Below are 26,911 nucleotides of genomic sequence, written 5' to 3'. Positions count from 1 at the left end.
TCTCTTTTTTTTTTTTTTTTGTACCAGGGATCAAACTCGGGACCTTGTGGTTGTGAGGAAGGTAGCAGAACCACCGAGGCAAATCCCCGGCCCTGTGGTTCTTTTTTAACATTAAAATGTGGCCTGTCCTTAGAAACACCCCCAGAGCTACAGTGGGTGTGAATTCATTTATTCCCAAGATACCAGGACATGTGTTAGTCAGAATGTTTTACCTTGGGTCTCAAATGTGGTCCATTTATTGAAAGTAGCCATTTTCTTAGTAACTGGGTAAAACTTAATGAATTCCAGAGTATAGGCCCAAGAATGTTTAGAAAATGCAGTTTGAGCTTATATTCATACTATATATTCAGAGCCATTTGCTTAAGACCAAGGAAACAGATTGTTTCCCAAAGGCTTTCTTTTTGTTTGTGATTTGAGGATGCAGCCTCTATTGAGCTAGATTTGTCATCCACTTCTAATCTTTAGTTATAAAAAAAAGTTCACTGCTAGTGTGACTTCTTCCACTCTATCTTCTTGTTTTGATGTCACACATAACCTTTCACCCATTTCAAAAAAAAAAAGGAGGGGGCAAAATCCGGGAGCCAGATATACCAGGTGGTCAGAGGAGAAAATAAAAGAAGCCAGTACTTGATTCAAAACCACGCATCCATATTGTGCCCTCCGAATCCCTTGTTGGAGATGTGTCTCAACACTCTGCCATCCTCTCCCATGGCAGAAGCACACAGATGATCACAGTGATAGATGGTCACAGCTGGTGACCTCGGCTGCCACTGCTGCCTGTGCTGCTCCCCTAGAAGGTGAGCCCTTGTCACCCAGAAGCCAGTTTGTGCCTGGAGTAACTTGGGTGGGATGCGTTCTTTCCCTCTAGAAGGCTGTGAGTTCCATCTGAAGAGAAACTGTCAAACCAGGCCATCCCATAGTCCCTGTGTGGGGCTGGCCACAGAGACACACATGATAAATCTTTATTGAGTTGAGATGAAAATGACTTTATAGCCATGAAACTACATGATGCAGGTAGGGCCTGTCATAAAATTTATGCCAACAGCAGGCATAGTTGGCAGTCCAGGCCAAACTGTAGGAAGGTCCACCCCTCGCCCCCACACCCCACCCCTGCCACCACCCGTTTTGATTTTTTTCTGACTGTGACCCACATGCGGGAAAGGATCAGCCCTGCTCTCTGGCTGCCGACCACCTGTTTGTTTTGGTCTTTGCATCTTTGCCTTTGATTTTGGCAGCTGTCTCTCCAGCAGTAGGCAGGAGGAGTTTGGAGAAAGTAATTGAATCGGGTCTGAAATTCTTCTTTGCAGGCTGCCCTCACCATTTAGTAAGACAGAAAAGTTTCTGACTTTATTCCAAGAAAATAAGTTAAACCTTTACATAAGCAGTAATTAAGTTGAAAAGTGAAGATAATCTTAAAAATCTTTTGGCACATAATTTATTCTTGAATATAAGCATAGATTAAGATTTTAGTTACCTAAAAACATAAGGATACTTCTGCCTTGAGAAAAGCTTTTTAGATGGCCAGCAAGAGGAAATTCACCAAATGGCTCTCCAAAATACCCTTTGAGGATTGAGACCACAATGTGACACCAGGGTTTTGTGAGAATGCCGGTCCTGTGCCCTAAGAGATCTGTTTCCAAATCAGTTATTTGTGTGGTGAATTCTTTGCCCGAGCGGGGGCCCCTTCTCAGTTTAGCAGTATGTCAGAAACACTTTAAATACTAACAGATGTTTGGGTTAATAAAAACCATGTTTATCCTCTTTCAGTTGTATCGTGCATTCTTACTGTGATTTCTTTATGGGTCCTTCGAATAAGAAGAAAACCGCAGTATTTGGCAGAGTCTGATCATTTCACATATTCCTCTGGTATCATTATTGAAGGCACAAAAGATTGAATTTGAGTTTTGCTTCAGGAAAATGAATGGCTCTTTTCAGCCTGTTATTTTGTGACTCTCATTGTAACCCTTCTTGTATTTATTGCCTTACTTTCTCCTACTTCCTTTTCCTGTGTTTCTCCTGCCACTCCCCCTACCTGGTGTGTCAGACACAGATGTGGGACATACATAGAAACAGTGTTGGGACCGGAGTAAGGACATTATACTCGGTGAAAGTGGGGAGCTGAATTCATTGTTTTCAGAGCACTCCCAGTGGCTGTAACTTCATTATTAATAGGAGGAGTGTTGTGACATTTAAGCACCTTTGTGAGACTACCACAAGTCGTCAAAGAAAGGTTAAAACGCCACATTTCTCAGAGACGAATTTTATAACATTGTTATGGTGTCTTAAATATTCTTTTTAGAATTTTTGGCAGTATGGACAATATCTGAATTTCCTCAGGAGTTTCTAAGCGTGACGTTGCCTTTTAGTAAATATAAAATATAGTATGTATACAGTTAGGATAGGCTCAAACAGAACAAAACTAAGGCTGGACTTAAAGAGTCATACCTGAAATCTCAGCACTCTGGAAGGCTGCAAATGTGTCCCTAGCCTGGGAATCTTAGTGACTTAGCAAGACCCTGTCTCAAAAAATTAAAATGATAGGGATGTAGCTCAGTGTGGAGGCCCTAGATTCCATCCCGTGTAACACAGTAGTCAGTAATGGATCTGTGGCAGTTTTATGTACATTTATGGAGCTCTCTGATGTTAGAGATGCTTAAGCAATGAACCCAACCATACTAGCTGTTTAACACATCGAGGACACCAGTAGAGGACTGAATGGCTTGTATGCGACATAGACCAAGTGGTGCCCAAGTGCGAGGACAGGAAGAATGGTCGTCAGTACTAAGACAACAGCAAGATGAGATTTTCCAGGGAGAGGCATTGGTCCCTTTCCCCGGGCAGAGTGGCCTGAGGACATGGCAGGCAGAGTGGCTGAGAAGCTGGAGCAGATCGCGGAGAAGCCTGGGTTTCGTGCTGCTGTCATCGTGCATCCTCAGCTCTGGTGGTTGAGAGCTGAAAGTCGGACTGAAGAGATGTTGACAGTTGGAAGAAATTCTTTGCAATTGTATCAGAATCTGCCCTAGAGAGTTTTTCTGATGAAGGAAATTTGTTTGAAAACATAATGTAAAAGCTTGTGTATAATTACTGTATATTTTTGTGACCTAGTTATTTGTGAACTTGTTTTCTTTAGATGTGTTTGTGATTTTTCTTACAGAAAACTTACTCCTTAGAGTTATTCTGCCTGGGTGCTCCTGATAAAAAGGGTTCTATAATGGCAAGCATATTCAGCATGACTTTGAAAGTTTCTGTCTTTCCTTATGTAGAATGTAACTACTTGATTGTGAAAGTGCTAAGCAGGTTGTTTATTGCAGTGCTGCAGAACCTAGGCCCGGTACACGGAGGCAGGTTTTACCACCAAGCTGCCCCCGGCCCCCCAGGCTGAATTTTGGGACTCTGGCATCCCTGAGCCTAACTCCTCCTCGCTCTCCTCTGCAGACATATCTTTTTCCTGCACATCAAGGAGTCCCTCCTCGCAGGCCACCTCCAGTGTTCCCCGGAGCAGGCAGTGGAACTCAGTGCCCTCTTGGCCCAGACCAAGTTTGGAGACTACAACCAGAACACTGCCAAGTACAACTATGAGGAGCTGTGTGCCAAGGAGCTCTCCAGCGCCACCTTGAACAGGTGAGGCTGCGCGAGGCTGGTGAGTGTGATTACGGAGCCCCAGGGGGAAACGAGTCTCTGTGCCTAGGGGTAATTCTACTGCCCGGTTTAACCAGTTAATTTCAAAAGATTTATTAGCCTTTTGAGAAATATATAAACACAGAATATAGACCATACAAATAAATGCCCTTACATGAAATGATATACAAAATGAGAATTTTTAAATTCTCCAATCTTTTAAAAATACACATCTCCTACAGTAAAATGTATACTAGTTTTTTCTTCATCCCGGTAAGAATTAAATCAAGAGGCCTAACACAGACATTTCAGTTATCTATTCCTATATAACAAGTCACCCCAGAAGTTAGTGGCCTAAAGTAACAAATCTCCTGTTGTGGCTGAGACTCTGCTGGGAATTGGCCAGGGCTTCCTGAGCTCCCACCTGGGACCTCCCAGGAGGCTGCTGTCAAGCTGCTAGACCTCATTCTCATCTGAAAGCTTAGGTGAGGGAGAGACCCTGGGTCTATTGTCCACCTGCTTCCCTTACCACATGAACCTTGCACGCATTCCATGATGTGGTAGCCAGCCTCCCCCAGGCTCAGTGGTCCAACTGGGAGCAAAAAAAAAAAGCCGAGAAGGAAGCTGAGGTCTTCTGAAACTTAATCCCAGAAGTGAGTCACATCCCATGACTTCTCCCAGATTCTGTTTGTTGAAGAAGGTCACTGATCCAGCCCATAAGCAAGGGAAGGAACTTACGCAGTACATGGATTACCAGGGGGTGGGGTCACCAAGGGCCACATGATAGTCCGTCCATCGCAGTAGAGCAAATAAGGCCTGTACTTCCTTCACTTACAGATGATCTAATCAGTCACTGACAGTGCTTGATTATAATTAATTTAATACATATATCTAGATAAATGTATGCAGAGTTCCAGCATATAAATTTGTTTTATGTATACTTTTTGAGATTTTTCATAATTCTTTCATCACCAGACAGCATCCCGAAAAGTGTTCTCTGTTGAATATTTGATAACCAAGACCTTGAAGAGTATCTTAGAAGTATCTTATAATAAGTTTGACAAATTAATGAGACATTAATAATATACAGTTTTATGCTTTTATGATTCGTAAATGACAATATCACTGTGCCTCACTAGTGAAAATTATGTAGATTAATCTTTCAAGTCTACAAATTAATCTCTGGGTATAACTCTGTGCACTCTTGGTGTCCTGCAGCATCGTTGCGAAGCATAAGGAGTTGGAGGGGACCAGCCAGGCCTCGGCTGAGTACCAAGTTCTGCAGCTCGTGTCGGCAATGGAAAACTACGGCATTGAGTGGCATGCCGTGAGGGACAGTGAAGGCCAGAAGCTCCTCATTGGTGTTGGGCCCGAAGGAATCTCCATCTGTAAAGATGACTTTAGCCCAATTAATAGGTAACCTTACACTTAGGTATTTTTAGCTGTAAGAATGTGTAAATATCAGTAGCTGTCACCACGAACATAGAACATGGAGAGTGGTTCACTGGACAGTTATCTCACAGGAATACCATGTTTCATTTTGGAATTTACTCAGGCCTTAGTCATTTAAATATTTTTCAAGTGCTAACTTTTAAGTGTGTACCATTGTGGCAGATTTTTCAAAAAAGTTGTTCTCTGCTGTAAAAATCTCCTTCTGATCTCTACACACTCATCTGCACACACACCCAGACTCTGTCCAGTGCTTCTCTCTGCACATACACAACTGCTTCTCAGTGTGTCTGTGGAGGGCGGCCTGGGCTAAGTGTCTGGTTCATTGCTGAGTTTTACAAAGGGAAGACGTGACCGGATGCTTCTTCCGGACTGGCTTATTTTCCTCTTCCTGTCTTTTAGGATAGCTTACCCTGTGGTGCAGATGGCCACCCAGTCAGGAAAGAACGTGTACTTGACCGTCACCAAAGAGTCTGGGAACAGCATCGTGCTCTTGTTCAAAATGATCAGCACCAGGGCAGCCAGCGGCCTCTACCGAGCAATCACCGAAACACACGCTTTCTACAGGCACGTACCTTAGTGTCAGCTCGTTAAGACTTTTAGGTGACGGGCAGATTTTTATAATTTCTTCTATCCTGATGTTGTGGTGTCTGCTTTTGAACATTTTGTTCTTGCAGCGGCAATGGAATCCAGGGAAACTGTCCAGTTTCCCCACGGAAAGTGCCTATGTACGAGCTGCACACCCACCCCTGCTTCTCTTGCCTTAGTTTCACACCGCCTACTCTCCCAAGATAACCCTGGGAAAGGGGGCATCGGATCTGTGCCACCAGCTTTGCTCTTTCCAAGCTGGGTGATACAGGTCATCTTTCCCTTCTGGGAGAGAACCTGCTCTGAATCCTCACTATCTCCATAAAGGGTTTTTATTAACACTATCAGTCTCCCTTTGCAGGGATCACATTCAAGCTGAATTGTGATTGGAGTCAGATATTTGTAAAATTAAAGCCAAGAAATTTAATTGGTAGGCAGTCTTACTTGTTTTTTAAATTTTAAAATAGACACACAGATTGTGGAACAGAATGAAAAATTTGTAGACATTTTTAACATAAAAGCTAAGACTTCAAAGACTTCTGTTTTTTCTTCTTCTCCATAAGCTGCTTAGGCGTGCAGCTCTACCCTGGAGAAGGATCTAGATGTTCTCTGCCCCCGTATTTACACTGGTCATTGCAGGTGCTTTGCAGGCCCTTGAGAACAAGAGCCCTTTAATACACATGGAGCGGAGGAATGCTCCCTGGGGCCTGCACACAGGAGCATGAGGGGGTGTGCTGACCAAATACGTGGGTGTTCTCGCTGAGGCAGGGTCTGCAGGTCTGATTTACAGAGTTCCCCGCTCTTCGCTATTAAAGCAGGTGCGTAAACTTTCCACACAGGTGTGACACGGTGACCAGCGCCGTCATGATGCAATATAGTCGTGATTTAAAGGGCCACTTGGCTTCTCTCTTTCTGAATGAGAACATCAACCTTGGCAAGAAGTATGTCTTTGATATTAAAAGAACGTCAAAGGAGGTGTATGACCACGCCCGGAGGGCTCTGTACAATGCTGGTGTGCTGGACCTCGTCTCGAGGAGTGGCCAGAGCCCTCCTGGCTCCCCACTCAAGTCCTCCGGGAGCAGCATGAACTGCAGAAGCTGTGAGGGCCTGAGCTGCCAGCAGACCCGGGCGCTGCAGGAGAAGCTGCGCAAGCTGAAGGAAGCCATGCTGTGCATGGTGTGCTGCGAGGAGGAGATCAACTCCACCTTCTGCCCTTGTGGCCATACTGTGTGCTGCAAGAGCTGCGCGGCCCAGCTGCAGGTGAGGGGCCGTCTGGCCTGCTTTCATCCTCCAGTCCGCAGTTGCTGGGTACCTGCGGTGCCAAGGCCTGGCTGGCTGATGCACAAGGAGCGCCCATCTCTACCTGGGGAGGCTTTGGGTTTAGAAACACTTTGGATTCGCGTACTGTTTTCCCAGCATAATTACTCTGAATCTTAGACGTGTTTTCCAGTTCTGGAAACAAGGTCCAGATTGATTCATAAAGTGATCTGTGTGCCACAGTTAGCAGCTAAACCCAGGCTAGAACCCAGGCCTGCTCCTGCTATCTCATGCCTCCATTCCTGACATCCAGGGGGAAGGTCTGTAGTGTTTGCCTAAGTACTGGGAAAGAATACTTCGATTTCTGGGTTTTGATGAACTCAGCTGCCATGATGGGTTGTTTACTTTATGACTAATATCTTTTTATTATTGTAAATGTCTCTAATGGCTTCTTAGATTGGTTGCTACTCATTATAAGTAAAATTAATTTTAATACAGAAAATTTAAAAATAGGGTTTTTTTCCCCCACATTTTCCTTTCCAGTACTTTTTTCATTTGGTTTCATTTCTCAGAAGTATCTGTTAATCACTATGGTTTATATAAAACTAAAGCTAACACTAAATGTCACCTAGTCCTTCAGACAATTTTAAGGCTGCTCTTAGGGCCGTAGAATGTACACACAGGACACCTCTGCCCCTCCCACAGTAGGTTGTGCTACCTCAAGGAGTGGTTTCCCTGGGGACGGGCTTGGACTTGCCTCTTTTAGCCACATATTCTGACTTCAGTCTTCCATCATGGCTAATGAAGGGCATGTGTTTACTGAGAAGCCACCAGAAAAGCAGGGCAGTTGCCTGCGAGAGGGAGCAGAGGCTTAGGCCACATGGGGGTCTGCCGTCAGCCCCCCAAGCCAACGCCACAGTCTTTGGAAAGGTCTCCTGCAAGGTGGCCTGAGGTGTCATAATCTCCTCTTGAGGGGTCATAGCCACACACAAAGAGCTCTCCAGTAATCATTTTACCCGCCGTGCCTTGTTGAGAGTTGAATTGACAGCCTACTTAATTTCCTTTGGCATATGCTTTTTCATATGTATTTTCTAAGCATTTATTAGAGAGGAAAGATCTCTGCCAGTTGAAGCTTAGAAGTCACTGTGATCACAGCTTACTTAGAAAACTAAGCATAGTAGGTACTCAAGACCTGCAGAGCTGTTCTAACCAGCACTGTTGGCTTCTCTCTTGCAGTCATGCCCGGTGTGCAGGTCTCGCGTGGAACATGTCCAGCACGTCTATCTGCCAACCCACACCAGTCTTCTCAATCTGACTGTTATCTAACATGTCCTTCATTGGTCGGACGCGCCACGTTTCCATGAACTGCACTATTGTAAACTATAAGAATGATAGTTTTGTGGAGAAAATAATTTCACTCCCAACACCCATCTGCCATACAACATTTAAACCACAAAGAAAAAAGAAGAAAAACAAGAATACAGCTACTCCTCACTGCAGAAACGCATCCATGCGTAGAGCTAACGGACCCACGGAGGGGACCATGGAAGAACTTCAGGCACACACTTCCCTTGGACTTTCATTTTTTTTATGATCAAATAAAGGGACAGGTAAAAATCTTTGTCAGTTAAGTGGCAACATAGCCAAAAAGTGGGTACCTTTTAGGAAATGATGTTGTAAGTCTCCATAATGTATCCCGAGGTAAGTTTCCTACCTGCAGCCGATTTTGTAAGTAGTTTTAGGAATTTACTTGGTTCTTTTTGTATGGTCATGAAGCACCGAACATTTTTAATAGGAAAATTTTTCTTAAACAGTTATCATTATAATGTCATTTCTGTCTTTGTAACATGTAGAAGAATGATCAGAACACAAACAGATTTAAACATCAATCCTGTGGTGGTGGCACACACCTGGAATCACAGCATTTAGGAGGCCAAGGCAGGAGGATGGAGAGTTCAAGGCCAGCCTAGGCAATTGAGCAAGCTCTTGTGTCCAAAATACAAAACAAAAAAAAAATGACTTTTAAAAGGTTGGCCCCAATGTTGTCAGATTTAAACCAGTCTGGCTAGGAGAAAGCAAATAATCCAGCAGTGAGGCTGTTCTTTTCCCGCTCTCTCTCCTGTGCCCCATGCTTTTCAGTTTGGAAGAAAGAGGTTAAAAGTAGCAGTGGGCAGGCATGTCTTGGGCTTTTTTGAGTTAGCAGAGTACTTTAAGACTAAAACGGGCAGGCATTTTCCTCAGGAATGGAAAGCCAGATCACTGAGTATGGGGCCTCTGGATGCCCACGTAGCCTTTCACACCTCCCGGGCACCTGACACTACCACCACCATGGGTACCCTGTGGCCAGAAAGATCAAACCTTTTACAGCCTTATCATAGGTTTCTAGGAATTGTCTGCTTTTTATGTGTGTGGTTCGGGTTTTTCGTGTGTGTGCGTGTATGTGTGCGCACGCATGTGTAAATGCTTAAATCTTTGGTTTCCCCTTCTGTGTCTTTCAGAGGGGCTTTGGTCCTTTTGTTCCTGTATTCTTACATTTTCCACTCTGCCTCGGGCATTTTGGAAGCTGGTCAGCTAGCAGGTTTTCTAGGATGTCAGGAAACCTGGATGACCTTATTGGGTGCAATACTAGCAAAGTTAAAGCTAGAAACCTACACTGTCACTTTACTGATTTCTGAGTATACTTTTCATATTGCCTTAATGTAGCAGTAATGTGTTATGCATTTGTTTCTTTGCACAGACATTTTGTCAAATATTAAAACTCTACTTTTTTATGGCACATATTAGCATATAAGCCTTTATTCCAAGAGGTATTTATTTTTTCACTTGTAAAAAAATAATGTTTCCACATAAAGAACTCTGTTATATCCTAGAGGACTTCTCTCTTTTATATTCAGGATAATAAAGACTTTAAAGCAAACATGGGTGTTTGTATTGTCACCACTATTATCATTTAAGCCAGTTTTATTCAGTTAAAACAAATGAGCAATAACATCAAGGTTGGTTTCTAATTTGGTCCTACGTGGAACATGTGAAAATGTTTAGGGTGTTTGGTCTAACTGGGACCATCTCACCCACTTTAGTTTCTCATGTGTTTTGGGGCCATGGGATTGGAAAATAATATAATACACACAAGCAGATGAAAAGTACAAATTAGCATCTTTTGTCTTAAAAACACAACACTTGTACCATAGGTTTGCCACCACTGGTCTAGGTGCTAGCAGGAAAGGTGTTAGACATGGCGTCTAGGACGCCTTCCTGCAGGGCTGCTGGCCTGCCCACACCAGGCCCAAATTGCTTTGTGCATGCCAGTGTGTGCACAGCTGTGTATGTCAGGAAATGCTTTGTGGAATAGAAAATATTGTACAGTATATGTCACTGATAACCTTTAATTTTTAAAAATTGGAAGACAGATTTGTTTTCTGTATGCCTGTATCTAAGCCATTTTCCATCAGTGCCTTGCAATTAACTCTTCTGTTCATTCAACACATTTGTTGAGCACCTACTAAGTTATTAGCCCTGGAATTTTTTTAAATAAGAAAAAAGAAAACTTACTACATGCCTAAAGCATGGAAATATTAGACTCCAGAACAGTAATGTAACAGTCATCAAGAGATGACTGAGCCAATGTCTATATTATATACTTAACTTGCAATGTGCACAAATATCTCTGTAGTAGTTAAATAGCATTAATATTTCTAGTATATGGCACTGTAGAGGAGATGCTATGGAGGCTATGTGATGTATTAATTATCTGCTTTGAGTCCGGGAGTGAAGGTTCCTCAGAAGAACCTTTGACTAGGGCCTTGACTTTCTAGTTGGGAAAAAAAAAAAAAGTGTGTGACTCATGCCAAGGCTAGAATGCAGTAGTTTTGGGGCTAGGCCAACCCCTGCAGTTCAGTGAAGTGACAAATTGGACTCTGGAGGAACGTGTAGTCACAGTGACGGGGAACTTTGAATTCCAGGTCACTTTGGACTTGGTACTTTGGTGTCTTCCCAGCAAGGAACCTTTGGAACAGAAGACCTAACACGGGGTGGACACGGGCAGGAAGAGAATAGAGGCAGTGAACTTCATTTTAATTACCTATTGGAGTAAAAAGAACGACAGTCAACAGATTCAATGTCTGATCAGCAGCAGCATTGACAAGTCATACAGAGATTCTGTCTTGGGCTAGACAGTCTAACCAAAGGACAGTAGGGGAGCAAGATTGGGGTTGGGAAGGAAGCTGCATTTGGTTTGGACATAAGGTATTTGAGATGCTTGGTAACAAGCAAGCCTGGAGTCCGAGGTTGGGAAAGAAGCATTTGGTAGTCACTCCTTTGATATTTGAAGACATGACAATATTAAAGTCAATATAGGAGGTGAAATAAATGGAAAAAAAGAATAAAGCTGAAGATGGATCCCTGAAGGAGCCTCCATCTAAAGTGGACATGAGACTAGGAAAGTATTTGAGAAAGAACATCCAACGGGATAAAAAACTAAGCCAGAAGACAACTTCCCAGAAGAAGCTGTTGATTCTGTAGGATTCGGAGTACTGAGATAAAATGTGGCAGAAGGGAAGACCCCAATCCTGAAAAAGTGTGGGTGTCTTCTGAGAAGTGAGGGGTTACTAGGAGTTACCAGACCATGCTGAGCTGAGTCTGAATGGGAGGCGAGGACAAAGAGGTGGTGATAAAATCAAGAAGTCGGTAGCAAGGAGGAGGAGGACCCTGGAGGATGTTGTGAATGGGAGGGAGAGATGGGCATAGAAGAGAGGATGAACAGTAGGAGTAAATGAAGAGCTTGGACCTTTCAAACTGGAGAGACAACCTCAAGAGGCTGCTCTGCCAAAGATACAGGCTTCAGGACTGAACAAATGCCTTCTTTCATCTGTCAAGAGGTGTAAAACTTACTAGTGAAGCTAGAAATGTTTTTCCCCATCCTGCCCCATTCCAGCATCTCAGTTTATCCTGTCACAAGATGGGGAACTTGGTCGCAATGCTGGCGAGTTCTAGAGGTTGTCCCCTTAACTGATGCTGAACACAGGATCACGATGTCTCACGGGAGCACACAAGGAAAGCATGAATGCTTCCAAGAAAAACTTGAAAAGATGCCCTGTAGAACAGAAGGCTGGGGGAAATTTCCAAACCCAAGCACTGGGGAAAATTCACAGGCAGGAGTCCCTGTGTGTGTGACCAAGGAGGGAGGAAAGCAAAGAGTGCTTGCAGGTCTAGAGGGCACAGAACAAAGTAGGAAGGTGGAGTTTTTAATAGTTTTGCAAGCAGCGAGAATAGATTCTAAGAGGAGTTTGAGCACAACCAGAATTTAAGACAAAATGCAGTCATTTCTGTCTTCTCACTGCTTTTATATTTAATGCTTTCTCACAGAAATCCTAAGACATTTGCAGATTACTATTATTCATATTTGGATGAGTGAGTTTATTAAAAAAAAAGAACTTCAAGATACTAAAGAGTGAGTCCTGTGGCTCATAAAAACAAAACTGTTAGGACCACACAAATTACAGATTTAGCACATTTAACAGTTGCCTAAAGAAAACATACACTTCAAGCAAAAGCTAAACATCTGTCTTTCACAAGGCTTGCAGTAGTGCTAAGGGGAAGAAAAACTTGAAAGGAGAAGCCCTCTCAGCAAACAAAAAGGTAATATTACAAACACTAAAAATAACATACACATGTAGTCTTGTATGAATGAATACAAGTAAATTGGAGAAGGCTTTCTGAAGGAGACAGGTGATCTTTGTCTTGAAGCACAGATTCTGGACTAATGAAAAGAGAAAGCATAGGAACGTGAAAGAGCTCATAGATCAGGAGCAAAGTACAAGATAAAGGAAGAAAGCAGCCGATCTGTAAAGAGACTTAGTGAAGATTTTGATTTCTTGATTAGTATGTAGAAGCTACAATGTATTGCTGGGCTTTTAATTTTTTTTGTAACAGTAAGTTTGCTATTTGTTTGATTCATTTGGCCTTTTACTGATTAATCTGAGCACTGATTTATTAGTTCTGCAATCACCTAGTATCTATGAGCCTCTCTGTTAGGACTAAGACTGTGGTTCTTGACTGGGACAATTTTGTCCCCAAGAGGCACTTTTGATTGTCACCCTGGAGTTATGGTTGCTATTCGCATTTAGTAGATAAAGGCCAGGATACTGCTAAACATCCTAAGGTGCACAGGTTAACACCCCCACCCCCACAGCAAACAATTTCCCAGCCTGAGATATCAGTATTGCTGCCATTGAGAAACCTAGATGGAGGGCAGTGTGTCTGACAGGAAGTCTCTGCCTTCTCTGGGACTCTGAGTGGAGTGCAAGTTAATCAATCCAGTCTACTACTTTTTATAATTGAAGCAGGTCCTGGGTACCACAGAAGAGCAAAAGAAGATGCCAGCAAATTTGCCTGGGCTCAGAAAGTCCCACTGGAAAGGAGACTTGAAAGATGAGCCAGAGCCTGCCAGGTAGGAAGGTGGGTGGGAGGAGCCCGCTAGGTCATGGGTTACATGAAAGCCACTGGGCAGTGTGGCATAACTGGACCACCCAGTACATGGTCAGATAAAAAGAGGAAAGGCATATGCGGGGATAGCAGGAGAGGGACTGAGAAGTAATGTTGGGAACTAACCCAGGAAGGTGACATAAGCCCTGCTACCCTACTCCCAGGAGTGAATAAGTGACCCCAAAGGCCTGTGCTAAAGGCTTGGTCTCCAGCCCATGTTGCTATGGTAGTGGGAGAAAAAGAACTTTTAAAATATATTTTAAAAATTTTATTAGTATGTGTTTGCAATTCGTGCAGTGTACAGTCATCTTGGGGGAGTGGTTACATTTACATATTACACCTTGTTTCTCTTTTATGCATCCCCTTCCCCCTCCCTCTTGCTCTCCCCTCTTCCTCTGGTTCCCCTGTCCTGATTTTTGTACTTGTTAATCTTATTGGTCTTTGCTCATGTTACAGCATATAGTGTTTATGTTAACTGAGGGTACTAATACATCTGTATTAGTACTGTACATCCTGTACAGGGCACATCTTCGTCCGCCTCATTTCCCCTTCCCCTCCTCCGCACCCCTTGCCCTTACTCCCTTGGACCACTTCCCTATTGCAAGAGATCCATCCCCTTGTCCTTCGCTATCCAGCCTTTATCATTTCTATTGTTTATACTTTGCTTCACTCAAATGAGAGATATCATACATTATTTAAGCTGTGTGTCTGGTTTATTTCACTCAACATTCCATCTTCCAGGTGCATCCATTTTCCTACAAATATCTCAAGTACTTCATTCTTTATAACCAAGCTGTGTTCCAGTATATATAGATAGCACATTTTCTTTATCCAGTCACTTGTTGATGGGTATGCAGGCTGCTTCCAGGACTTAGTTATTACAGACTGTGCTGCTATAGACATTGGTGTGCATGTATCACTGTGGTATGAAGACTTAAGCTCTTTAGGGAAGGTACCTAGCTGGGTCATATGGAATTTCTAATTTCAGTTCTTTGAGAAATCTTCACACTGATTTCCATAATGGTTGTACTAGTCTGCATTCCCACCAACAATGCAGGAGGGTTCCTTTTCACTGCAGCCTTGCCAGCATTTATTATTGTTTGATTTCCTAGTGATTGCCATTCTTTCCAGAGTAAGATGGAATCTTAGCATTGTTTTAATTTGATAGGTTCTCATAGGGGGAAGTTAGAATATTGAAGACATATTTTTGAAAGGGATATTGGGTCCCCAACCTTGTTCTCTTATTCTCTCTCTCTCTCTCTCTCTCTCTCTCTCTCTACCCCCCCATTCTTCCCTCTTCTCTCTGCCTCTCTTTCTTTGTTTCCAGCCCCCATGAGATGAACAAGGCTTCTCCACCATGCTCTCCCGCCATAGTGTTCTGAGCCACCACAGGCCCAAAAGCCACAGGGCTGACCAGCTGTGGATTGAGACTTCTGAAACCGTGAGACAAAATAAATCTTCCCTCTTTTCTATCTATACCCGGTATTTGCTAGAGTGACAGGAAGCAGACACAGTATGCAAAAAGGTCGTGGAAAAAAAAAATCAAGAAGTAGCCGGCCTCCACAGTCCTTCTCCCTGCACTCACCCAGAGATCTGATTTCCGCGTCCGGACTCTGGTAAGTGCGCATCCCTTGAGTTTTTAGTAAAGGCAGTAGCAAAATGATTCCCTTGCTAATAATTTGCCCTAGAGATGGAAGTTGTCAGGTAATGATCCAGAATTTAAAAGCTCATCTCCATATTCCTTCAGATGAAGTAAATGGTAGGATAAAAATATAGAACAGCTTATTAGTAACATCTTGCCCATTTCTTCCCTAAATGGTTAGAATATGCTGCCTTCCCCTGCTCTTTACATCAACGTTTCTGTTATTAAAGCTGCCTACTTCTCAGTTCTAAATCCTAGGAGAGTTTTCCCCATGAATTTAACATGACTGAGGAATCTTGCTCCAGGGTAAAACTTAGCTGCAAATTATCCGAAATAGGCTTCTTGATAAAGAGACCAAAAATGAATCATAGCCTTTTAGTGATTTCAAATGTGGAGTTCTCCTTCACCCTAGTACCATGATTATTCATAATGGAAATGGGCCAGCTTTGTAAAATGATTACATGCAACAAATGTCCTTTGTGCTCAGCCCTGGAAGCTGCTGCTGATCAAGCCAGAGTGTGAGTGAGAGAGCTGAGAAGAGAAAGAGCGAGGGGAGCAGAGCGCCACGGCTGGAAGTCGCAAAAGGCCCTTCCCCTGTGGCCATGGGATACCCCTAGTGTCGGGCAGTGCCCTCTGAATGACACTGGGGTCACGCTCCAGCCCAAGTTCTTATCAACGTGCATCTTTCTTGATCTTTAGTTCTATAAAAGCTCCACCAAAAGCAAATGTAGCTTGCACAGATGAACTAATTATTCCAGAAAAGGCAACTAAGAAAGCAGCATTTAGATCTGTCCTGGGGCCTTCTCTCCTCCTTGCCTCTCTGCGGAGGATGGGTGAGGCATACCCTATCTGCCTGTCTTGGGAATCTTGAGTCTTATTCCCATTTCAGTGCCCCCAGCCTTGGTATCCACGGGGTGGACATCCGGACCCTGGCCTAAACTGCTCAAGTCTCTTGCTATAGTTTTTGCCAGGAACCTATATATATCTTCCTGTCTACCGGAAATCAACTCTCTGTTGCTCACAATGCCTAATACAGGGCAAATGCTAGGTACTTGTTGTGCTGGACTGTTTAGGAAATAGCGACAAGGAAGGAGTCAGCATGTGTTCGGTACTGATGTAGTATTTTTTCCGAATACTTTCAATCTGTGGTTGGTTGTTGAATCTATGGATCCCCGGACACAGAAGGCCTGTAATTGATTCTAAAAAGCTTTCTTTCTTCACATTATGTTTGAAAGTTCTTTTTCCTTTTGAGAAACAGCCAGACCGCCCCCTTCCTTCTGGTATTTAACCTAAATTTACACACATTACTTCAGAACCATTGGCAGAGGTCCTCAGCAGGCAGCTCTAAAGGCTCTGCAGAATCAGTTCATTTAGTCCTCACACGTCTCTGAAGTAAGGACTCTTTTTGGCATCATTTTGTAGATGAGGACTTGGGGCAATGAGAGCTGAAGTAACTTGTTCAAGGTCACAGAGCTAGAACCTCAAGGTTGTAGGAGGGCAAGGGGTCAAATATGGACCAAGGAGCTCCTACCCCATGCAACTCCACTTCTGAATAGCTCACATGTGCCCTTGGATGATTTGAAGGAACATCTAAAGGGACATAAGGGCCAGTTTGGTTTGTTTTTATCTTTTATAAGGACTGTGACTCCACCAGCCCTGAGTTTGAGGGACAATCTCTGAGTCCCTAAATCCTCATTCTTTGTGACATAGAAGCCTCCCTCTGAGACTGCCCAACTCTACCCCGTGAAGCAATCTCACAGGTACTATAAATGTAACTGCTATGCGCTTTTTAGGAAACAAACCTTCCATAAGCAGTGAAGAGATGGAGCGAAATGGGATTGCAGTTCGGGATTTCCAATGCTGCTTTTGAGCAGGACAATAGGGAAACAACTAAAGGGCTTAAGTCTTCACCAGCATTGGCACTTTCAGAGTTAATGCTCATTTTGCCATTCTGCACCCTGGCTTTTAATTCCCACCATACTCCTGGGAGAGAACAACAGCTGGGCCCATCAGTCTCAGAGATGGTGGCCGGAGCTCCCATATACCCTTGTCCTGTGACCCTGGAATCCAGCATGGTGGACCCTGAGGGCCACCCCTGTTCAGGTTCCACTCCACAAAATATTTCTGGGAACAGATATTTCACTCAAGACTGGATAACTTAGAAGAAATAGACATTTATTTGGCACATAGTTCTGGAGGCTGTAAAGACCAAGAGCAAAGCACTGACATCTGCTCAGTATCTGGTGAGACCCTTTATGCTGGTTATTATTGTTATCTTGACAAGATCAAGAGACTCCTGAAGAGATGATTGGATAGTGAGGTCACTCACAGTGGGTTAACGCACTGATGCGTTTGTAACAGAATGGGCTATTAGGAGGTCTCCACCATGATGCCTCTTCTTGGAGCCAGCTGGCCATGGACTGAAACCTCTGAAATTGTGATCCACAATGAACCTCTTCTCATTTAAATGTCAAGTGTCAGCATTGTATCCCAGCAATGGGAAACCTGGCTGAAAAAGCCTGCTGCCTCATCCCACGGTGAAGGGCATCACACGTGAAGATGGAGCAGGTGTGCTAGCTTGAATCTTTCTTCTTTTCATGAAGCCACTAATGCCATCCTAGGGACTGCACCCTCATGACCTCATCTAATCCCAATCATTTCCCAAAGGCTCCACCTCCAAATGCTACTCACACATAAATTTGGAGGTTATGTTCCCAACACAGGAAGTCTGGGGGAACGCTGAATCCATAGCAGCTGTCCCCAAGCTCAAGTGTTTGAGATCCCAAGTTGCTAAACCACAGCTATAAAAGGAAAAGGCTGTGATAGTTATTTGTCAGAGCCTGTTTACTGGCCTTGAACTTAAATATCGGTGGCTTAGAAAAGTGATCACATTTTAATGCAAACAGCTAGTGAAGTCAGGTGCAGCTAGTTATCCTGAGTAATCTGAATAGTAAGACAGCACTGCCTGTTCCCTTAACAAAACCAATGACTCTTCTAGCCTCGGGGCCACAAAGCACCAGCCATGAGGGCCAGCACCACATCAGGTGTCTCCCTGTACTTGGAGCAGTCTGCCCCCTGCCAGCATTGCCATCTGTAAAAACATCTGCTCTGCTCTGGGCCCAACAAAACACTTGTGCCTTCTTGTCTAGTTTTCTTACGAGAAGGATTTCTTAGTTTTACCAATTTCTTTCCTAATTTGATTTAGCAATGAAGGTTTCCCATTAACCTAGAGTTCCTGTAGGAGTCTCATCCTCCATCCTATCTGCCCAGTGCACAGCAGCTGACCCTTGGTGACAAAACAGGACACCTCACTGTGTGCAGAGTTCAACCCTGACTCCTCACTGTGGCATCCAAAGTTCTCCATCACTACCACAGATAGACACTAAGTGCTCAGACATTTGTTGAATGAATAAGAAAAAGAACTCATGGAAGCCTAAATGTCCTAGACCATCTGGCTTGTTGTCCCATCCCCTTACAGTATCTGGCAAGGCGCTTTGTACTTGCTCCTGAACCTGACCAAACTGAGAAGCCAGCCACCTGGTGTGGACTGCATCTGTCTCCTCTCTTTCAGTAGATGTGGATTTAACTGCCAGTTACACAGCTGTGGTGCTGTAAACCAGGCATGCAGGATGGAGGAAGACTCTTTCAGAAGACTCTAGGTTAATCGGCAACCCTAACTCCTAAATCTAATTAAGAAGAAAATCAGTTAAATTAAACACCCTTCATAGGGCTGGAGATTTAGCTCAGTGGTGCTGCTGTCTTCCTCTTAAGCTCAAGGTCCTGAGTTTGAGCCCTGGTAAAAAAACATACACGAAGCAAAACAAAAAAAACCTTCATGGATGAAAACCATACAAAAAAGTGGTGGGCAAAATTTTTCATTCTTCATTTTAATCAGCTTTCTCAAAGAAAGAAGCAAGATAACAGAATTTCTGCAAGGGTGTCTTATTGGGTCCAAAGCTACATTCTCATAGCTACAGAAACTCAAAAGAAGGCAAACATACACTTTGGCCAGAAGGTCCGTCTTTGGCATGTGCTTGGGAGGAAGCCGCCGCTTCGCCTTTCCAAAGATTCTTGGGATAATCTCTGAGAACACGCTGGCTTTCAGGCTGGGATCTCTGCCAACAGACTTCCGATTTTGAGGGCTGAGCCTCCTAATGGAGCCAAAGCACCCTCGTCCCTGCTCTGAAGCAAGCGACACAGAGGTACTGAGCAATTCATTTCTGTTGCTAAAGCAGTTACTTGTATGGTCTCCACCATTTGGTCTGAAAAGATAGATTTTCCCTTAATATTTGCAGTTTTCAGTGTGTTCATTCTTCTTAATATCCTCTTCTGTAGCACTTAAAGTATCCTAGAGCTTCCCTTTTTTCTGAGAAACCAAACAAATGCCAATTAAAATAAGAGATATGGTAAGACTATCCATCACAGTCCACCCGAATCCACATCTGTAATATACCACTGTGTATATGTATATATTCAGAGCCTGTGTTTCTGAGGAGGAATGGTAACTTTCACGCCATTTCCGTCAGGTATCTAGGTACGCAATGTCACTGGAGCAAACCCTATAAGCTCTCTTGATGTTGACTCTTCCTTGTCTGTAATACAGGACTAAAAATACTACCTGCTCCCAGTTATTTTGTGATGGTGAAATGAGATAATGCTCATAAAACATTTAGTACTGTGCCTGGAATGTAGTGACCACCACCTTGTAGGCATCGCATGAATGCATTAATAAATAGCCAGGTACCCTCCTCACCACTGACCCAGACCTGCCTCATTTTTAGACAGTCAGATTCATGCTTAGCCCAAAACTACTGCCACAGCTGTGCCGGGTGTGCACCATACAACCCCAAGAGGCACTGTTCAAGGCTCGTACATCAGGGATTTGTGTACTGACTACTTCAGTTTCCTGGCATATTCCAACAGCACCCCAATAGTTACAAGTAATGCATCATGATTGGGGGAGACTCTACTTTGTACAAAAACACTGTATGGCAAGTCCTGGCCCTGGGCACGAGAGACAAGCCTTGGCGCCAGCTCCCTGGAAGGAAGCGACTCGGGCTGGGTGACTGTTGTTCACAGTCGGGCTCATTCATGGGACTCCAAACACTGACTGTATTGTTGACCAGGGCTGGAAAGTTGCTCTCCCTGGACAGGCTTTTTGGTTTGTAAATGTTAGCTACTAGGTCTGCTGTACTTGTTATAATTATAATTTAATTTAACTATATCTTGTATTGTTTTCAAAGAGTTAGCTATGTTCTAACACAGAGGCTGTGCCTGCCTTCTGAACTAGATCAGCGCCGTCTCGTTCCTGCTCTTAGAGCCATCAGAAGGTGAGCCCAAGGGCCCGGCAGCAATGGGCCAGTGATGTATAGAGGAAGTAAAGGAGACAAGTCCTGGATCTGGACAGATGACCAGGAAGCCTCAGCCTGGCTCACCTTTCCAGGTGAGGAACAAGAAGCCAGGTTGAGGAGCCCTAGGGGAACCAAAGCAAACTAATCAACCACAGAGCTGCAGTCAAAGAGGGGTGTTGGGCTGGCTACCAAGCAAGGGCAAAAGGTCTTGGAAACTGTACAGAGCCACAGGATAAGGCAGGCATTGGCTCCAGGGTGGGCGACTCTGGCTCCTTCAAACCCCTGTAGCATGTGATCTGTGCCTCTCTAGGTTAGCCACGTAAATTGCCTGGTCACCAACTTTATGTGCTCACAGAATCTTCCAGCCACCCACATCTTTTTTACCAATTCCCATTAGCTTACTGGTTGAATGTAACTATCCACTCGTGTATGCCACAGAGTGAATGTTGCTGTGTGTGTAAATGAGGACAGAGGTGACAGAAGACACCAGCCCTCTCCCTGACTCTCCCTCCTTACCCACAAAGCCCTGAGTCTGTACCGGCATCCATGTATTTAGCGGAGGCTGGACACCCCCTGCCTTCTGCAGTGCATCCTGACTAATCAAAACCAGCGGGGCATCTGGTTCTTCTTGTCACAGATTGGTTTAAATCTGTATTTGATAATATTCTTGCCAATCTAAGATGTGAAGTTTCTGCTCAAATTCATATTCTCTCTCTGTCTCCCTCTCTCCCTCTCCCTCTCTGTCTTCTGTCTCTCCCCACACCCCCTCTTGCCTCTGGCCCCACTAAGGGTTGAACCCAAGACCTTCACACTAAGCTACATTTCCAATCCTTCTCATTTTTTGAGACAAGATTTCACTAAGTAGCTAAATTGCCCAGGCTGGGCTCAGATTTATGATCCATCTGGCTCAGTCTCTCAGAGTTCTGGGATTACAGGCGTGCACCACCATGCCATGCTCTGTTTTCTCTTTTAAACGAGGCTTTAAGACAATCATACTGACACATGCCTGTGGTCTCAGCATTCTGAAAGGCTGAGGCAGGAGGTTGAGCAGGTTCAAGCCCAGACTGGGCAACTTAATATAGTGAAACCTTGTCTCACACTTTTTTTTTAAAGGGTTGTGAGTGTTGCTCAATATTCCATGGCGGCTTAGGCAGAAAGATCTAGGTCATCACAACAGAACTGAGCAGGAATTTACTCATCCTGGAGACTGCCCTATGATGGCCCAACCATGTCCTGATTTACTGGCAGGGAAGGATATGCTTTTCCCCTACTTTTGAAACTGCTTTGTTTGATTTTTTTCCTTTATTTTCAGCCCAAACCATCTTGATTAATATATACTACTCCTGTGGTGTTGGAAATGTTAGCCCACCTGGAGAGTTGTAGCCAACAACAAACACACAGCAGATATGTGTTACACCATCCACAAGATGGTGTTTGTTTTGTTGTTGAAATTGTTTCTTATACATAGCTTTTGCCACGTACGGAGCTATGCTTAATCCGACCAACAAAAAGTGCTAGAAATTTAAGCCAATGACGCCTTTCATGTCAAAATGTGTCTTGGTTTCTATGTAGATAACTTATTGAGGTTTTGGGATGCATTCCTTGTTTTCTCCTCTCTCGGTTTTTTCCTGCTGAAAGTTAAACATTCAATTTTCAGCTTCTCAGATACGTAATTTCTTGCTGACTGGTCCCAGTAGGACTCTCTGTGGATGTTTTATTCTCTATCTTTCTAAAGGTCATTCTTTCTTTTTTATTTGTCTTCATCTCATTTTCCTTTCCCTCTTTTCTTGATCTTATATAAAATCAAGGTTATCCATTAAAACTTAAGATCATTAACGAACTAACACTTAAAGCCCTTTGTGCCCTTTAAAAATCACTTTATCCATCTTGTGGTTGTTTTATTTCAGTTTTTTATGCTTTGCTCTTGGTTGCAAATACCGATGCAAGATGTACTGGGACTCTATGCCTACTAAACTATTTTAATTTGACATCTTTGTCCTCTGTGAATTGAGATTCGAGTATCTCCTTATTAATCCAGTAAAACCAGAAAGAGCTCCTCCCCCATCTTCCAGCCTCACAATTGTGAAATAAATTTTCTGCCGCTGGCATCTTGCAGGCAGTATGCCAAGCAGGCAATATATCAAGCAGGCAACATAGATCGGAACTCAGTCCTGTTCATTTATCTCTCCCTAAAACACCTAGTGGAATAATTTGTTGAGTGGATGGATGCTCAATAACTAAAGTTGTTTAGCATGAGATCAGATTGAGCTTTCACAGTCACTATTGGAGATGGATAGGTAACAGTCATGGATGTTGGAACCCATGGGAAAGGATATCAAGTCAGTTGGCGTCTTGAGATCCCCAAGGTTATATCAAGTCCTTCCGGATGAGCCATGGCTGGATATGTGTGGGTGTGGATTATTCAGTTCTGTTGGCCCATAGCTTCATCCTCTACTTGCTGACACCTCTGGAGCATTCCATCTGAGCACTGAAGACACCTGGTATATGTAAATCAACTAGTTCAGTGCCAGGAGTTTGACCTAATGATGAAAGGTTCAGGGATATTGAGGAAATTAAAATGCGTGGGTTCTTCTTAGTTATCTCCACCAGGGCAAAGAATAAATAATATTTTTTCATTGTAGTAAGGTAATATACTGCTTTTTTTTTTTTAGTCTTATTTCCGTTCCTTATATCCTTAATTCTGAGTTTTTGCATACAGATTTTACTTTGATCATTTCACTGGTCATTTATTCAACGGTTACTTTTTGATCATCACCCAGGGCCCAAGTACTATTCTGGGAGATCAGGATGTGTCAGTGAACAAAAAATTCAGAGCCACATCCTCTGGAAATTCTGTGTTAGTGCACAAGACACTGTAAAGTAACAAATTACAAACTCAGGAAGAAAACAGTTCTTTTTAGATAAATAAGGGTGGGCAAGATGTTGAGGTACCATTTGGGTTGGGGCCTAATTTTAAAAGAAATCTTTTAAAAACATTTTTGGACATTCTTTGTTTTTTTCTTCCTTTTTCTCTAATAGAAGTGTCTGTAACAAGAAATAGACTGACATCTAGTGACATGATTTTGTTAAGGTTCTTGTACTTCTTTGGGGTTTTTCAGGACAGCTAAGTAGGCAGGTTGGAGAATGAACAAAGTACATCAAAGTTTTGAAAAAATAATACTTTGTGTTTCTACAGAACACACATGAGAAATCCCTGTAGGCACTTTTTGTTTTTTCCAACAGTTAACATGTTTGGTTTAATATCAGAAATCTAAGTGCTTGATATTCTTTTAATGAACACATTGATTGGATTACTCTGCTTCATAAGTTCTTCAAGAGAAACTGCTATATCTCAATATTTTCATAAATTAGGGAACCTAATTGAGCCTTGTTGATAAGGCTCATAACTACATCATAACTACAGACCCTTCTTCTATCAAGTTTAGTTTATCCACAAATAAAAACAAGGAGGCATCCAGAGGGGTTCTGGTCTAGTCTATTAAGAAAAATTCAGAAAATACGAGAGATAAAAGACAGAAATAAATATTGAAAGTTCAGGAAGCAGAAAGGATTGATCACCCACTGTTTGTCAGTGTAAGGGGAAAGGAGGAAACATTTGTAATATTTACAGGCCTTTGGAGCTCATTTTTACTTGATAATCTCACAGTCATAGGATGTTGACCTTCACAATACTCACGGCTGCATGGTTCGGAGTCAAATGTCATTATCTCCTCGTTAACAAGTCACATTTTGAAATGGAAGTTAGAGATTTGCAACTCAATTTTTGTCTTCTGGCTTGGAGAGAAGTCAAACGCTATTTTTATCTAATACATAAGTAAAAGCAGGGAAATTCTTTCCAGAGAATGGAAGGTGTTCAGGGCTCTGTTGTACTTCTTGTCTATAAATGTGCTAGACAAACTCTCTGGGGGAAATGTTCCCCAAAGTAAGCTTTTAAATGTTAAACCACTGCACTTTGGAAACCGAGATAAAGAGCTTTGTAGCCTGGACCATTTCTCTGTTCCTCTTTCCCAAGCTCAACCTCCTGTGTAACGATGCCTTTGTTCTGCAGATACATTTCAAGTTGCTGCAGCCTGTCTCAGCAATCCAAGGTGCAAGAAGTCAAATGTGGCCTTTGGAAAACAGTCCAGGTAATGACTGCTTCTAATTATATGAATGTTTAGATAATAATTGTTTTTTTTAACTTAATTGAATAGAAGCAAAACCTGCCACATCCTTATGCAATGTGTCTGTTTCAGTGGCAACTCTGTCTTCTGGGTAACCTTAGAGGTTATTGCAAACATAGTGGGAGCTTAAAAACCTTAGTGGATGAATGAATGAGGGAGTGAGTGAATGTCTAGTAAGTGTTTGATCTGATCCTAAAACGACTTCCTTTCTCTTCAGAAATCCGACCTTCGTCATTATTTTTCAAAGTGTATTTCAAAAGCATATTAATAATGAGAAATAAGGGCCGGCCAGGGACTTAGCTCAGTTGTTCTGCCGCCTGCCTGGCAAGCACAAGGTCCCGAGTTTGATCCCCAGTACCAAAGGCAAAAAAAAAAAAAAAAACCCACACAAAAAAATGACATAATGAAGAATAATTAACAGTAGAAAACTATCAATATTATGTCTTCTTTGCTATTACTCTTCTTTCCCAAATAAATTCACAGGATCCTGTGGCTTCCAGAGATGGACACAACAAAGTCAGCTGCCACAAAATGATAGTTTTTTGTTTTTGTTTTGTTTCCTAAACTGTCTGGAATCCAGAGGAAGGGCACAGTTTTAATGGCCTCAGGGCCCACTCCAGTCTCAATGTAGAATTTTTCCCTGAGGACTCCAGACTTGTTTCAGTGAGGCCTGAAGCCATAGCCCATGCTGCCAGCACTTACTTGGGGGCAAATTACCTTCACCTCCACCCTTCAACAACCCCAAAGGCCTGTCTCAAATTCTGTTTGTCAAAATAGGATGCACATTTGGTTATACCACTTGAAGCAAACATATTTGAATTATATATGTCTTGCATTTCCTCCAGTAATACATGATTCTGCACAGGTTACCAGATCGTCCTTGCTGAAGCTGACTAGACTGAGTCAAGTGAATCTGCAAGCAGTAAGTACACTGTTCATCCTCCTCAGCCAGGGAAGATCTGGAGGAACTTGGCAGGCTAGAACTTGCCACTGCACCTACTGAGGGAACAGAGAAAAGACTCGGCCTCAGAGGTATTGCTTCCTCGTGTCCTGCTCCTTGACAACCTGGAGTGTTCCTGATTTTCCCAGAGAGCCTACAAGGTGTGAGAAAGTACTCAGAGCAGGTTTGGGGTTGCTGGTTCTCCCAGGACCCACTCCTTTCCTGTCCACTTCTTGCTGGTACAAAGTCTCCAGCCCCAAGGTCTGTTGTTGAGCCCTTGGCCAGCCACAAGCAGCTTCTGAGACAGGAGATTAGGTGCAGCAAAGCTGGCTGGGGAAGCAGGCATAGCCTGCTGTTAATTACAACATGCCGGACACAGGAAGAACAATTCCCAAGCCCTGCATGAACTTCTCTGAGAACTCAAGCAGGCTTCTGACAGGATGGCCTAGACCTTTGGTCTGCCTGAGGAATGGGTGGTACAAAAAGGACAGTGCACAATGAGTTTTTGCCACTCTCTTCCACGGTGGCTTGCCCTCATGCTGTACGGTGTACTTGTTTTCCTAATTTTACTTGGCCCAAACTCCCTCTGCAGAGCCTGTTTCTTTTCCTACATGTACTAAAATGTTGCTACCGTATGTGTTTGTCTTCACCAGTTCTTTTCTCAGGACAGAAAGAACCTAGAAACCACCTCCTGAAGGAGACCCCAAAACCCAGTAACATTTTCCCCAAATGCAAATATGACATCAGGATTACATAGACACCTGAAAATAAGTAAAGAGCTTTCATACAAATTATGAAACTAGTTAACCAAACAAAAGCACAGAAAATAATAACCAGAAACCTATGCCCATGATAAGGAGTAAAAAAGACTTTAATATTTTGCTTACTCAGGTTCAGTATTTTTTTCCTTTTTTTTTTTTGGCTTTTTTGGTTTTTTTTGTTTTTTGTTTTTGAAACAGGGTGTCACTATGTAGTTGAGACTGACCTGGAACTCATTATGTAGCCCAGGCTGGTCTTGAACTCACAGCAATCCTCCTGCCTCAGCCTCCTGAGTGCTGGGATTACAGGCATGCGCCACCATGCCCGACTTTTTTTTCTTTTTTTAAGAATCAGAAATTTATAAAACTGAAGCCCAACCTCAATTTAAGAACATGCACAGCTATTGTTGTAGCTTTTATTTTTTAAAAAAATTGTTTTGATTTCATTTAAGAGAAATTCAAAAGTACAAAGGAGAGAATAGATAATAATACATGAATATACATATAAAACATTAAGATGATACATAAGACTACTTTAACTTATTTGTTTCAATTTTATACTAAATGATTAGATTTTATTAAATATTATTAAATATTACATATTATTAAATTTTATTAAAAATTTTAAACACATAGGAAAA

The 26,911-nt window shown here is 42.9% G+C and overlaps 1 protein-coding gene across 1 annotated transcript in view; it reads left to right on the top strand.

Annotated features, from left to right (window-relative positions):
* Nucleotides 1-8,684, top strand: part of Mylip (myosin regulatory light chain interacting protein) — a 16,687-nt gene extending 8,003 nt beyond the window's left edge. Inside the window, exons 2-6 of the mRNA XM_033761905.1 lie at nucleotides 3,436-3,621; nucleotides 4,837-5,034; nucleotides 5,470-5,634; nucleotides 6,495-6,915; nucleotides 8,149-8,684. Of these exons, the coding sequence (XP_033617796.1) occupies nucleotides 3,436-3,621; nucleotides 4,837-5,034; nucleotides 5,470-5,634; nucleotides 6,495-6,915; nucleotides 8,149-8,238 (1,060 nt within the window). The 3' untranslated portion in view covers nucleotides 8,239-8,684. The remainder of the gene's footprint in view (nucleotides 1-3,435; nucleotides 3,622-4,836; nucleotides 5,035-5,469; nucleotides 5,635-6,494; nucleotides 6,916-8,148) is intronic.
* The last annotated feature ends 18,227 nt before the right edge of the window (nucleotides 8,685-26,911 follow it).

The sequence above is a fragment of the Fukomys damarensis genome, unplaced genomic scaffold, assembly GCF_012274545.1.
Source record: "Fukomys damarensis isolate Sample0158 unplaced genomic scaffold, DMR_v1.0_HiC HiC_scaffold_10, whole genome shotgun sequence".
Lineage (NCBI taxonomy): Eukaryota > Metazoa > Chordata > Mammalia > Rodentia > Bathyergidae > Fukomys > Fukomys damarensis.
Note: the sequence above shows the minus strand (reverse complement) of the source record. Positions and strands in the feature narration are given on the sequence as shown.